This window comes from Muscardinus avellanarius (genome assembly GCF_963383645.1).
Source record: "Muscardinus avellanarius genome assembly, chromosome: 4".
Lineage (NCBI taxonomy): Eukaryota > Metazoa > Chordata > Mammalia > Rodentia > Gliridae > Muscardinus > Muscardinus avellanarius.
Window position 1 is genome coordinate 3,190,637 of NC_137789.1, and position 14,567 is coordinate 3,205,203.

The 14,567-nt window shown below is 49.8% G+C and overlaps 1 protein-coding gene across 27 annotated transcripts in view; it reads left to right on the forward strand.

Annotated features, from left to right (window-relative positions):
- PTK2 (protein tyrosine kinase 2) overlaps nt 1–14,567 on the forward strand; it is a gene marked incomplete at both ends in the record, with an annotated part of 164,837 nt that overhangs the window by 47,353 nt on the left and 102,917 nt on the right. For 25 of the 27 annotated variants that reach the window (XM_080694191.1, XM_080694202.1, XM_080694211.1 and 22 more), the window contains 2 exons: nt 468–547; nt 1,196–1,258. In XM_080694191.1, the coding sequence (XP_080550317.1) occupies nt 468–547; nt 1,196–1,258 (143 nt within the window). The remainder of the gene's footprint in view (nt 1–467; nt 548–1,195; nt 1,259–14,567) is intronic. The other 2 variants (XM_080694209.1, XM_080694210.1) reach the window with 1 other exon arrangement.

A 14,567-nucleotide genomic window follows, 5' to 3' on the forward strand; every position in this document is an offset into this window, starting at 1 on the left:
GAGCGTGCGCATTGCTTGGAGGCGTTTCTAGTATTTTTCTAGCTTCTAGCATGTCATTGCTCCGCACAGCAATCACAGCCAGTGCTTAGGTTGAAGCCTCTCACTTGCACACTTAGTGTGAGTTTCTCAACCCTTGCACTGAGGTCTCCAGAATGCTGCAAAACGACCGTCAGAGCCGGGCGTCCTCCTGCAGGCCTATGTGGGTGTGCAGCTCTCCCGGCCCCTTTTGCTCCTGACCTCATGGGAAGGCTGTCATGTGGTCGGGCGAGTCCCCCGTCAGCCGTGACAGGTTGTGCCAGCTTCTTACTACGAGACTGCCATTTCTGTAGTTACTCTTGGTGTTCCTCGTGTGATACCGAAAATCTAGGAGCTGTTGACAGCTTGCTCAAGTCTGCGAGCCCCGCAAGCTCGTGCTGTGTGGGTCCAGCGTCCAGGGCCCTCGACAACACCCTCTCTCCTCTTTGCAGGTAAAGAGCGACTACATGCTGGAGATCGCCGACCAGGTGGACCAGGAGATCGCTTTGAAGCTTGGCTGTCTAGAAATACGGTAGGTGCTCACTGTATGCAGTTTTTGTTTTTTCCCTCTTTATTTTTTGTAAAATTTCCATCTATTTTCCTCATGAGATTGTTAGTAAAATCTTCAGTGAAGTCTGGGCAGATTGTAGATTGTTTGTTTTTTATTTAGGTGACTCGCCCCCAGTTCATATTATTTTAAAACGTAAACATTCTTAGCTAAATGTGTTGTTACAGGCCTGTAATCCCAGTACTTGGGAGTCTGAGACAGGAGAATTGCAGGTTTGTGGCCAGCCTCAGCAACTTAGTGAAATTCTAGTAACCTAGTAATGCCCTGTTTTAAAAAAAAGAAAAATAGTGCTAGTGGTGTAGTTCAGAGGTAGAATGCCCCTGGGTTCAATCCCTGGGTTCAATTTCCAGTAATAACATCTAAAAAAAAGTGGGGGTGTATATTTATTTTTTTGGTGGTACTGGGGATGGAACCCAGGGGCCTTCCAGACCTATTTTATATTTTATTTGGAAACAGGCTTTCTTAAACCAGCTGAGGCTGGCTTCAAACCTGCGCCATCCTCCTGTCTCAGCCTCCCAAGCGCAGGGATTACAAGCGTGCGCCCCCACGCTGGCTGTGGGTTATATATAAACGTTCCCTATATGCACTTACAACTCTCTTCCCTGCTTCTAGGCGATCTTACTGGGAGATGCGGGGCAATGCGCTAGAGAAGAAGTCCAACTATGAAGTGTTAGAGTAAGTATTGCAGGCCAAGCGGCACCTGCTAAAAATCTTTACGGCATTAATTCAGCTAGCAACTGTTAGAATTTGTTGGTGAATGCCTTGTGGATAATACTGTGTATGGCCTGCCACACAGCTGTAATAGATGTTTTTGTATGGATATAATTTTAGTGGGATGGCTCTTCTAATTTACATTGAACTCCAGAATTGCCTATAAATTATCACTATTTCTCTTTATAAGTTTATTAAGGTCCCCCCCCCCCACAAGGAGTTATGGGGTTGTTACTTGAATTGGCAAATTTGGAACATTGTTTTTTTCTGATAATGAAGTTAATTTGTATATTGGACTGTTAGTTGTTTTAAGGATGTATGAGCGACACGGCAGCTTAGTCTCGCAGCCTAGGAGTTTGATGGCTGACTCAGCTCTCTCAGAAGGTAATCGGCGCCCGCGCTAGCTCAGTCAGGCCCTCTCTCCATCTGTAGTAGGGCAGCATTTTGCCGGCTCCGGCTGTGTTCCTACCGCGATTCTTGTGGCATGTGAGAAGTGCTCTGCAATGAACGGGCAGGAGCAGCAGGTCTCCCGTAGTGGGCTCTTCATATGGTGTAGGCTTTATGTGACCTTCTAAGTCATTTTACCTGCCGTCGCGTGAGAATGTGACACCCGTGCATTGTGAAAGCAAGATCTGGCAAAAGAAGTATTCAAAATGAAAGAAGAAATAACTAGTTTTGGAAGCCTGTTAAAAAGAGGCCAGGGGCATTGGAAATGACAACAGGTGCTAGCAGAAGCCACAGCTCTTTGGTACCCACAAGAGCCTGTGAGGCCATGCTGTGGCCTGCCGTCCGTCTTGTTGTGGTCAGTGCTGAGCGCTGACGAGCTCTGGGCTCCCGAGCTCACTGTGGCCTGGTCACATTGGTACCCTGACACTTGCGCATCTGGGTGCCACCTGCCACAGACCCCGATTGTCCTTACGAAGGCAGCTGTGGCCTGCGTTGAGCCTAACAGATCAGAGGAGACAGAGGCCTGGCTTGGCCCGCCAGGAGAGGGTGAAGTAGAGTTTTTCCTGTCATTCTGTCGATGGTGCTGTAATAATGGTACCATCAACAACATTACAGAAGTGAAAACTAGCATTCGTTGCGGTTTAGGCTTTATTTAAAAATTGCCACATGCTGGAGGAGGTGGTATAAATCCTACAATCCCAGTATGTGGAAGGCTGAGACAGGAGGATCACAGATTAGAGGCCAGCATCAGCAACTTAGTGAGGCTCTCAACAACTTAGAACCTGTTTCCAAACAAAAATAAAATAGGGCTGGGGTGTTACTTAGACTTAGAATGTCCCTGGGTTCAATCCCCAGTACCACAAAAAGGGGGGGGACTGCCACATTCTCCCGCCTGACTTTCCTTAGTGCTTAAGATACATGCCAGAGTCAGAAGTCACTGAAGAGGAAAACTATTTTTGTTTTCATTTCAAAGGGACAGTAGGGAAACGAGGAGTTTTATCTGTTTAGTTACTTGCTTGATCATCCATTTCCTTGTGCGTCTCTCATCCCTTCTTTCCCCTAACAGCCTCCACTGAGCACCTCTGGGGTCCTTGGCATTTAAGATCATGGGACCACATCCCCCTCAGGAGGCTCACTGTAGACAGGAGGGCGGCAGAGGAGGGCCTCGGGGCCTCTGCCCACAGCGCCTCTCCAGGGGTGCCTGTAGGAAGTCCTGCGGCCTGAGGCTGAGGAAGTGTGGGGTCAGCCGGTGCCACCGGGTGCCCGTCTAGGTGGAGGATCAGGACAAGGAGGGGACGGGAGCTGTCATGGCAAACGCCATGCCCAGGAGGAGCAAGGGGCTGCATCTGCGCAGGTCCTTAACACCCAGCAGAGCGCTGCTGCATGCTGAGCCGGCCCAGCCGGACTGTGGCACCAGGTCGATTTTTGTTTTGATTTCTATACTTAAAAAAGGGAATTTTATTAAAGGAGGTTAAAGGTGGAAGTGGGAAATCAAGACACCATTAAATGTTTTCTTCTGGTGTGAGAACTAGAGAAGGAGCAGCAGTCACAGACGGCATCTGCAGAGCTGAGACCCGGGCTCTTCTCGGTCCCCTGTCCGGACACACAGGGTGCAGGCACGGGAGTGCAGCCTGCGGAGGGCGCACACGTTGACTCAGCTCTGAGGGACACCCATTGTTCTAAAATGGCAATGGAAGAGAAATGTTGGCTTAGTTCATGGTAGGAAATCAGCGCGCAGACTGGTTTCTAACACCTGTCTCCAGTACAAGGAGCCAGGTCCCAGGAAGTGTCAGACTGGAGGGTGGGAGAGGAAACAGGAGAGGAGATGGAGCTTCCTGTCATGCTGGGAAGAAGGAAAGCGGCGGCTGTGTCTAAGGGAGGAGAGCAGTAACGCCGAGCAGCTCAGCGCGTGGCTGGGGGATGGCCCAGGAGCCCCGGCGAGGGTGAGCGGTGGAGCGAGCAGCGTGAGGCCACCTCTGCTCTCAGAAGAGTTCAGGTGATTATGCAGATGGTGTCCGAAGGTGGCGGAGCGGAGTGCCCACCTGGGGCGTTCTCAAGAGAGCGGCGTGGAGTGCGTGTGGGAGACTGGGGCCGCGTGGAGGGACCCCGGCAGCCCTCCCTCAGTGTGCAGCTTGGTGTGACTTGGCGGGAATGGCAGCTCACCACTGTGGCGTGTGGCCAGTCACAGGCGGCGCATCCCAGAGCCCAGTTGCGGACAGTTTGCAAAACACCTGGCCATCAGTCCTCAGGTGCCAAGGTCTCAGGAAGCAGCAGAAGTCTGAGAAGCTGGCACAGCGGGTGGAACCCAAAACTAGTAAAGGAGCCGGGTGCTTGGGAGGCTGAGACAGGAGGAGCTCGGCTGTGGACAGCCTCAGCTACGTAGGCCTTCTGCAACCCTGTGAGACCTTGCTTCTCACTATAAAATAGGGCTGGAGTGTAGCTCAGAGGAAGAACGCCCCTGGATTCAATCCCTGGTAGCACAAAAAAAAGGCATGATGCCTCAGTGTAACGTGGTGTCCCAGATAGGGTCCTGGCAAGAAACCAGATGTAGGACAGAGCGCGGCTCTGAGCATCGTAGACTGTTAGTAGCATGTCGCGAGTGACCGAGGGAGAGACTCGAGTGCTAGAAGCTGGTACCTGAGCCTGGGCGTGTGAGGTGCCATCTTAGCAACTTTTATTGTGTAGTGGGGATTGAACCCAGGGCATTCTAGCTCTGTGCTACAGCCCCCGCCCTATTTTACTTTTTGTTTTGAAACAAGTCTTGCCAAGTTGTTGAGGGTCTTGCTGTTGCTGAGACTGGCCTCGAACCTGCCATCTTCCTGCCTCAGACTTTCAGGGACTGACTGGAATAGTTGCCCAGCTTTGCATCTTTTTATTTATTTTTTGTAAATCTCAAATTATTCTAAAATAAAAGGTTTCTTTAGCAGATTCAAGGACAGCCTCAGCAGGTAGACTCATCAATCTAGTGAGATTCTGTTTTAAAATAAAAAATAGGGCTGAGGGTGTAGCTCGGAGGTAGAATGCCTGTGGGCTCAGTCCCCCTGAGATTTTGTAGTTATTATTGCCTGACCCCAGGAGGCGTGAACACGTGTGAGTTGGTAAGTTGGACCCTCTTCGAGGACGAGCTTGAGTGGCCCAGTGCTCTGGTTCTGATGGCTCCTGCACGTGCGCGCTGGCTTGTGTAGGCAGACGTGGCGGCTAGAGCGGAGAGGGCCTCTCAGGCCTGGTGGGCCTGGGCACTGCTCTCCTCTGCACTGTGCCCTCCTCTCAAAGGCCCGTGCTTTTACCTAGCCGGGTAAACTCCTTCCTGGCTTGGTGTGTGAGGCGGCTGGTCAGGTAGCGCCTGCAGCGGCGGACCTGGGCGCCAGTGCCCACTCCGGAGGACTGGCTCTGCTCTTGAAGAAGTGGTGATCAGGCCGACACCTGCCTGATCAGTCAGGCCACCTGGCCCACGTGAAAGCTTCCTGTCCTGCCCGTGGTGCACGTCGACCTGACCCTCACCCCGGCCAGAGCTCCTCAAGCAACACGAACCAGACTGCCAAGGTTTCCAAAGAGCATCAAGAAAAATGGTGGAAAAGAATGCCAGCTTCATCTGCTGACTTGATTTTGAGCCCCATTAAAGTGGGTTGTAATTTGTTTTCAAAGGTAATAATACATTCTAGTTAGGAGAAAATTGAAATTATGTAGCCAGTTAGGAAAAATTCTTCAAATCCCATCCTTTAGCGATCCCCCCTTTGCAGTCTTAATATTCTTCTACCCTCCTAATTTCACGTGTGTGCATACAGTGCATGGTTTTAGTGTAGGTGGAGTGGCGTTGACCATGTATCTTCCTCTTTTCTTTTTTTACCTTGGTAAGAGGGTTAGAGCAGGAGCACTCTATCACTGAGCCATGTCCGCAGCCTTTTTGGGGGGTGAACCCAGGGGCATTGCACCTCCGAGCTGCCCGCCAGCCCTATTTTTTTTTTTTTTTTTTTTTTTTTAACGAAACAGGGTCTCACTGAGTTGGGAAAGGCCTAAGTAGCTGAGGCTGTCCACAAACCGCAATCCTCTGGTCTCAGCCTCCTGAATGCTGGGTTGTTTGCAAGCATGTGCCACCTCACCTTAGTGAGGTCTTTTTTTTTTTAATTAGTATTATTATTTAAGATTGTTTTTATTTTGAGACAGGGTCTCACTAAGTTGTGTTAGAGGTAGTACTATCGAGTGCCTTTCATGTCTTTTTGTACTAAGTCTCATTTTCATGTTCTCACCTGCCAAGTATGCTAGAGTGCTAACATACAAATGTTAAAAATTCTCTGGGCATGGCGGTGCACTTGTCATCCCAGCATTCAGAAGGCTGAGACCAGAGGATCGCAGTTCGGGGACAGCCTCAGCTACTTAGTGAGGCCCTGTTTCAAAATAAAGAATAAAAAATATAGCTGGGGTGTAGCACGAAGGTCGAATGCCCCTGGGTTCCATCCCCAGACCTGCAAAGTCAATCAATCAATAAATATAAAATAAAAATAAAAACTCATTATTAAGCTGGGTGCAGTGGTGCACACCTGTAATCCCAATACTTGGGAGGCTGAGACAGGAGGATTGCCGGTTCGTGGCCACCCTCGGCAACTTAGTGAGGTCTTCACATCTTAATGCAGAAAGAAGAAAAGAAACATTGATATATTACACCTATGATGATCGTTTGCTGGTGTGTGTGTGTGTGTGTGTGTGTGTGTGTGTGTGTGTGTGTGAGAGAGAGAGAGACTGGGGGTGAAACCCAGGGGCATTCTACCTTCAAGCTGCATACTCAGCTCTATTTTTTATTCTTTATTTTGAAACAGGGTCTCACTAAATTGCAGAGGGTCTCGCTAAGTAGCTGAGGCTGTCCTTGAACCTGCCATCCTCTTGTCTCAGCCTCCTGAATTCTGGGATGACAAGCCTGCACCACCACGCCCGGCTTAGCTTTGCTAGTTTTATCCTACAAGTCTGTTAAAGTGTGCTTTACATTTTAAGTTCCTTTTCTATAACCACACACTGTATATATCTTCTTGGTAAATTGGATGTTGTTATTATTTAATGCCCTTTCTATGTCTACTAGGAGGTTTTTCCTGAAGTCTGCTTTGCTTTCTTAAGAATGTTGTTTTTTTGGGAATATATATTCCACTTTTTGCTTTCAGCTTTTCTGTGTCCTCAGATTTTTTAGATGTATCTTTTGCAAATATCATAGAGCTAAATTCTAGAAATGCGGTTCACCAATTCTTACTTTTAGCTGATTAACTTAATACATTTATATCTGTTAGGATGAATAAAACATTTGTACTTGTGATATTTTCTGGTGTTCTAGAAATCAACGTGAAAGTATGTTTGTGTGTGTGTGTGTGTATACTCTGTTTATTTCTCAGTTGGTTTTCTTGTTCCAGATTTTCTTCTCTAATGAATTGGAAACTTAAAAACTTGGAAAGTTATAAATCTTCCCCTTTGATTAGTTGCTCTCACATGTAACCTTCTCTATTAACATGGCCAAATCCCAGTTGTAAACCGATCTCACCTTTCAGACCCTTTCAGTGCCCCTCCCGCCCTTGCCCATATTCCCCTCTCCGCCCTGCGTGCTTAGCGTGCTCACATTTAGCTTCCCCGCCCAGATCTTTGTCCCTCCTGAGTGCCACCAATGGCTCTTGGGCTCACTGCTGCTGCTGCGACCCACAGTCTTCGCGTTCCTTCCTGGTTGCTGTTTTGAAGACTTTCCGTACTTTTATCTCGTAGTTTTCCTCCTTGCGCGTGTGGGATCCACCGTCGTCCTGTGGGTGTGTGCCTTCGCCTGGGAACCGTTCACCCTTTCTGTGTGGATCCTTGTGCCTCCCCGGCTGCGCCCTTCTCCCCTGGCAGTGTGCGCACAGCCCTCTGGACGTGTCTTCTCTTTCGTTACTTCTCTTTTAGGCAGCATCCCTACCTCAAACCTTTCTGAGCAGCTTTCACTCACCACTGACTTTCCTGCATCGCCCTCTGTGGGATTGGGCCATTTCTTCTGTTTTTTCCTTCACTTTTTCTGTGCCTGGGTGTTTTATGTTGTGTAGCTGAGAGTACCCTGTGTTGCTGTGGGGCCTGAATTTGCCGTTAAACTAACTCTCACCTAAGCGTCCACTGCCCTTGTTTGGACAAGCTGGGCTCCAGGGTGTCATTTCTGCTGCCTTGATGGCTTTTGACACGAGCCAGGGATCGCATCCCTTGAGCCTCCCTGGGCCGGGCCAGGGCCCCAGCTGGCACGCAGCCCCAGCCCGAGTGCCGGCCCAGGTCCCCAGGGCATCCTGGCTACCTGGTTCCTGCAGACCCGCAGGCTTAGCCCTGTGCCAGCTGTCAGATCTCAGGCTGTCCTGTGACATTAGTTCCTTTTTTAAAAGCTTATTATCATAGCCAAATCTAGATTCTAAACCCCTCTCACCTTCTTTCAAACAACGCAGGGCTTGGAACGCCGTCATCTCCTCCACCTTCCCCCTCAGGCACCATCGGTTCCGTCTAGTTCTGCCTCTTCCTGTGGTTCCCAGCATAAGAGGCCGTTATTACGTTACTTGGTTATTTACTTTTGTAGCACTGGGTTGAACTCTGGCTTTCTGCCTCTGAACCATACTACCAGCCCCCACTTTTATCTTGAAATTGGATCTAAGTTACTATGCATTGGCCTCGACCCTGTGATCCTTCTGTCTTAGCCTCTCGTTGTCATTTTACTTCTTAAATATCCTTTTCAGGTTGCCTTTTTTTATGTTACTGGGGTTTGAACCATGTGCATTCTATCTCTGAACTATACACCAGCTCCCTGATTTCATGATGTGTGTGTGTGTGTGTGTGTGTGTGGTACTGGGCATTGAGCCCCAGGGTTTAATCCCAGTACCCACCACCTCCCACACACCCAAAAAAAAAGAATGGAGCAGGTCTCACTAAGTTGAGGAGAGCCTCACTCAATTGCTGAGCTAACTGGGGACCTGCGGTCCTCCTGTCTCGGCCTCCCAAGTACTGGGGCTACAGCCATGTGCCAGCAGGCCCAGCTCAGAAGCTTCTTTGTATGTAGTGTGTGGTGGTGAACTCTGTTTTTGTCATTGTGCAAACTTTTGTATCTGCTAACTGTTGAGGTGACCACCCCGTTAGCCTTTCTAGGCTAATAGCTCCTTTTCTCGGCATCCCGAAGGTGCTTGCGGCCGTTCACTTGGTTCTGCGTGGGAGGCCGCTGGCTGAGAGCGTCCTGGAGGGAGGCCGGCCATGCTGCCCGCGTGCCCCTGGCAGGCTCCGAGGGACTGTCCCGGCCTTCGCTAGCGGCTTGGAGCCTTTGAGAATCTGTCCATTTTTTCAGTACAGAAGAAAGTTATACATGAATGCAGAGCACTGCTTGTTCTTTGTCTATTTCAGTGCCTCTTTTTTCCTTGCCCCTAAGAAGGAAAATCACCAAAGAGCCCACACAAGCCAAATTGGTGCCGCACACCTGTAATCTCAAAATAAATCAGTAAATAAAGACTCTCCAAAAAAAAGTCAAAGAGGAGAGTGCAACCACCAAAATAAATCAGTTAAAGAAATTTTCTTTGTATTGACCTTTAAAACTGCATTGCTGGTAATGACCAAGTAAACCAGCACACCGTTACATCTGTGGTTTCTGATGTATTATAGAAGGAAGAGTCCTAACAGACTATTTTCCATTCCAGACAGTTCTGTTGTGAAAATACTTGAGATGATGCAGTGAGCTTCTCGGTGTGCCATTTCCTTGTGGAATGCTTGTCCTTTGGGATTTGCGTTGGCTCAGTCTTGCGCGTCTGCGTGTAGCTGCTGGCGCCACTTCTCTCCCTGTCTTCAGCGTAGGCAGGTGGTGACATTCCTTGTGCTGGGCAGAGGAGCTGACACTGAGCATCCTCCAAGACATGACTCCCCTCTCTCCCCTTCCCCTCTCCCCCCACCTCCTTTCCTATTCTCTGTGCTAATACTGGGGGTTCAGCCCAGGAGCATTCTACCTCCAGGCTATACTCCCAGATCCATTTTATATTTTATTTGAAACAGGGTCACGCTAGCCGAGAGCCTCACTCAGTAGCTGAGGCTGGCTTCCAACCTGTGTGATCCTCCTGTCTCCGCCTCCCGAGTGCTGGGATTAAAGCGTGCGCACCACGCCCGGCTGATCGTATTATCTTGAAAACGCAGTCTTTCTCTCTCAGCCTCCCAGCTACTGGGATTACAGGCATGCGCTCCTATACCTGGCCCTTATATTTCTTATTTTGAAATAGGGTCTTGCTAAGTTGCTCAGGCTGGCATTGAACTTGTATTCTTCCTGCCCAAGCCTCCATAATGTATTTCTTAAATGAGTAAGTTTGTGATATGAAATGAGCTAGGGTGAGTGCTAGGGATGTAGCTCGGGGGTAGATCGCATTCCTAACATGCACGTATGAAGCCCTGGGTTTGGTTTTCAGCCCTACAAAAATATAATAAAATGAGCTGCAGTTAATTTGTGACATGTTTTGTCTAATTCCATGTTGTTTTCTACTGTCTGGTCAGTGGTGACAGTGCTTTATTCAGGGCCTGTTATGATGCAGGAAAGGAGACTGCTGTGCTGGTAGGCGTGACTGCAGTTGGACATGGCTCCCTGGGCAGCCACTCATTCCTGTTTCTATAGGAAGTCCTAGGCAGCCTCTGGGGCGCAGACTCCTTCTGTAGTGCTCCTCGCGGCCTGGCATGGCCATTGGCCTTTACCCATCACATGGGTGCCCAGCCCCCAAGAAAGGGGCAGGTGGACATCTTCTCTTCCACACCAAGGGCACAGATGTGCGTGCACCCTGCCCTCCTTGGAGAGACATTGACCACTTTGGGCTGCACCAGAGGCTGGGGATACTGAGACATACCTGGCTTCCGAGCACCGCACAGCTCCTAGGACACGGGAGAGTGCGGCCAGGAAGCAAGTCGAGCTGTGTTCCAGCTGGGGTAGTGCTCAGCCAGAGCGCTCCAGTGCTGCGTGTAGCTCTGAGACTTTTAGAAAGGATGTTATGGCCGGGCATGGTGGCACACACTTGTAATCCCAGCATTTGGGAGGCTGAAACCTGGAGGATCACAGTTCGCAGACAGCCTCAGCTACTTAGTGAGGCCCTCTGCAACTCAGTGAGACCCGGTTTCAAAATAAAGAATAACAAATAGGGCAGGGGGTGTAGCTCGGAGGTCAAATGCCCCTGGGTTCCATCTCCAGACCCGCCCCCCAAAAAAAAGGATATTATGTATGGATGCACACTAAGTTATATACACATTTTTTGTTTTGTTTTGTGGTTTTGGTACTAGAGGTCGAACCCAGGGGCATTCTACCTCTGAGCCACACCCCCGGCCCTATTTTTCATTCTTTATTTTGAAACAGGGCCTCACTCAGTTGCAGAGGTTCTCGCTAAGTAGCTGAGGCTGGTCACAAACCCGAGATCCTCCTGTCTTGGCCTGCCAAGTACTGGGATTACAAGCGTGCACCATCACGCCCAGCTAGCACTTGTTATTTTGAAGCAGGATTTCACCAAGTTGTTGCGGCGGGCCTGGATCCTGCAATCCTCCTGTCTCAGCCTCCCGGGGCTTTAAATATTTGAGGTATCAGGCCCACAATTTACTGTGGTCAGACAAGGCCAGAGTCTTCTCAGAAATACTGTTGAAGGGGAAACATTTATCTTACATAGGTCACGCAGATGTTTAATTCCTCTTGAGTATGTAAATAACACGCATTGCACTGTGCCTGTGGGCTTGTGCACGCACATACATGGGTACAGGATAAGTCCACCAGCTTTACATGGCTCGACTGTCCCTGGTGCTCGGGGAGTGTCGCCCTGGTGTTGGGAGCAACCGCTTCTGAGAGCAGAGCCCCCTGTGCTACTGCCTTTCCGCATGGACCGTTCCAGCAGCCAGTGTGGTGTGCATGGCTTGGCTAGGGCACACCTTCTGAGCGTGAGCACATGCTCCTTTCCACAACCATGGAGAGCAAGCCAGCATCAGTCACTACAGGAGAGAGAGGCTAAACTCAGGTCAATTAAGAGTTCTGGGGCTGGTGTGTAGCTCAGTGGTAGAAAGCTTCCCTTGCATACGTGTGGGCCTGGGTTTGATCCCTGGTACTGCAGAGAGGGTGTGGGGGAGAGAGAGAGGGAATGTGCGTGAGTGAGCTGAGGCTGGCTTTGAACCTGCAGTCCTCGGTCTCGGCCTCAAGTAGGGGATTACAGGCCTGTGCCGCCACGCCCACTAGGACTGGGACCCTTGCCGTCGTGATCCCTCCGCCGCCCAGTGCAGTAGGTGTGCGTCAGGGTCCCAGCGAGGTGAGGGCATTTACAGTGAATCCCTCAACTAGCACGGGCTCTCCTCGTTGCTTCAAGGTGGAGCCAGGCAGTTCTGAGGGAAGCTCGGGCTTAAGGGACCACTGTGTCCTAGGGCTGGCCCTGTCCGCCGCCATGTCCTCCCTCTCCCTGCCAGTGCCCTGTACCCAGAGTCCGCCTAGACCCAGCCTGCCCTTGTCAGCAGCTCCCAGGCCCTCGCGAGGCAGTACGCCCTAAACTCGGCGGCATTAGTGGGCCCATCCTTCCGCAGCGTGTGCGCGTGTGTGTATGTGGGTGTGCACCACTGGGGATTGAGCTCAGAGACCCCGGGCCCATTTTGGTTTTTATTTTGAAACACAATCTCACTACATGGGGAGGGCCTCTCCAAGCTGCTGAGGCTGGCCTTAAGCCTGTGATCCTCTCGTTTCAACCTCCCAAGTACTGGGATTCCAGGTGTGCAGCCCTGCGCCAGCGACCTGCAGCTTTTGACAGCGATAGGAATGCACTCTGCCTTCCCTGTCCAGTTCAGCAACCACCAGCCAGTACCTGTATCTCAACTACTGAGCAGTCGAAATACAGCTAATGTGACCTGGAACAAGATTTTAAATGTAGTTTTTAACTAACTCAAGTGTAAGTAGCTGCATATCGCTACAGTTCTCACCTGATGCCATGGTCTGCCGTTTGTGGGTGGCTTCAGAGGTCCCTCCGAACTGCTGCTGTATGGACCCTAGCGAGCCAGCCGAGGCTTGGGATTGAGAGGAGGGGTCTGGGGTTCTAACAGTTTCCTCTCAGCTTCTTATGTGGTGAGTGTAATTGAAGTCAGGGTATACCCTTTGGCAGTTAATAATATAGCAGAGAATTCTAATAAAGTCCAGTTGTTGTGTTTACGACGTGTAAGTTGTATTGTCTTACTCACTATATGTGAACAGTTGTGCAGAGTTGGGCTCAGAAGTTTTACACCACCTGAAGTAAAACTAGTTTGTGCCTTGTGAACCGGAGCTAGGCACAGAGCTCAGAGAGAGGTGCTTGTGTTAAACGTGGGGCCCTAGCGCACCCTGCGCTTTCCCGAGAGAGGTTTAGAATTAGATGTCTACACCAGGCTCTCCCAGGAATTTGGTGCTCTCCGAGCGCCCAGGCCCAGCGGCCTCCGGCAATAAGCCAGCCTTAGATGGAAGCAGCCAGTGCTTTCCCTGTCTTTATGGACCTCAGCTGCATTTGCATTTCCTCACCTGCCAAATGTGTAAGAGTGCTGGCCTACAGATGTTAAAAACTCATTAGCATTCCGGAGGTAGAGACCTGAGGATCAAGGTTCGTGGATATCCTCAGCTGCTTGGTGAGGACCTTTGCAACTCAGTGAGACCCACTTTCAAAAACTAAAATAAAACGAAAATATAGAGCTAGGAGTATAGCTTGAAGGTACAATGTCCCTGGGTTCCATCCCCGGTCTGCAAAAACAATAAACAAAACCCAAAAACTTCATTAGTAGCCCAGTGTGGTGGTGCAGGCCTGTAATCCTAGTACTTGGGAAGCTGAGACAGGAGGATCACACAGGTTCGAAACCAGCCTCAGCTACTTAGTGAGGCTCTCAGCAACTTAATGAGACCCTGTTTCCAAATAAAACATAATGTAGGTATGGGAGTATAGCCCAGAGGTAGAAAGCCCCTGGGTTCCATTTCCAGTATCACATTAAAACACAAGCACACACACACCTCCTTATTAACCCATTGTGGTGGTGCAGGCCTGTAATCCTGGTACTTGGGAGGCTGAGACAGGAGGATCGAAGGTTGACGGCCTGCCACAGCAACTAAGGGAGGCCCTCCACAACTTTGTGGGACCCTGTTTTAAAATAAAAAATAAAATAGAACTGGCGGTGCAGCTCAGACACAGATGCCCTGAGTTTAAGATTTAATTCCCATTACTGCCCCCCACAAAGATCATTAGTCTGAAGTAGTTGCAAAAACATGACTACTTTAAGTGTTTGTCTTAAACTAAATTTTTGTGTGTGTGTGGTACTAGGGGTGGAACTCAGGGGATTTTCTACCTCTGGGCTCTACTCCCAGACCTAGTTTATATTTTATTTGGAAACAGCATCTCACTAAGTTGCAGAGCGCCTCATTAAGTAGCTGAGGCTGGCTTCAAGCCTGTGTGATCCTCCTGTCTCAGCCTTCCAAGTGCTGGGAATTACAAGTGTGCACCACCATGCCCGGCTTAAACTAAAATTTTTAAAGAATTTTCACCTTTGAAGTAAACGTAAGATAGTCTGGCAAAGAAATTGTTCTCTTGAAGCCGGGCGTGGTGGCGCACGCTTGTAATCCCCGCGCTTGGGAGGCAGAGACAGGAGGATTGCGCAGGTTCGAAGCTAGCCGCGTGCTGGCTTAGGAGACCCTGTTTCCAAATAAAAATGTGAAAATAGGTCTGGGAGTGTAGCCCGGAGATAGAAGGGCTTCCAGGAACCCCAGTACCACCAAAAAAAAAAAAGAAAAGAAAAAAGAAATTGTTCCCTTGAAATGGAGAACTGACCCTCTTGGTCCCTCTAATTTCCCACCCGTAGCAGA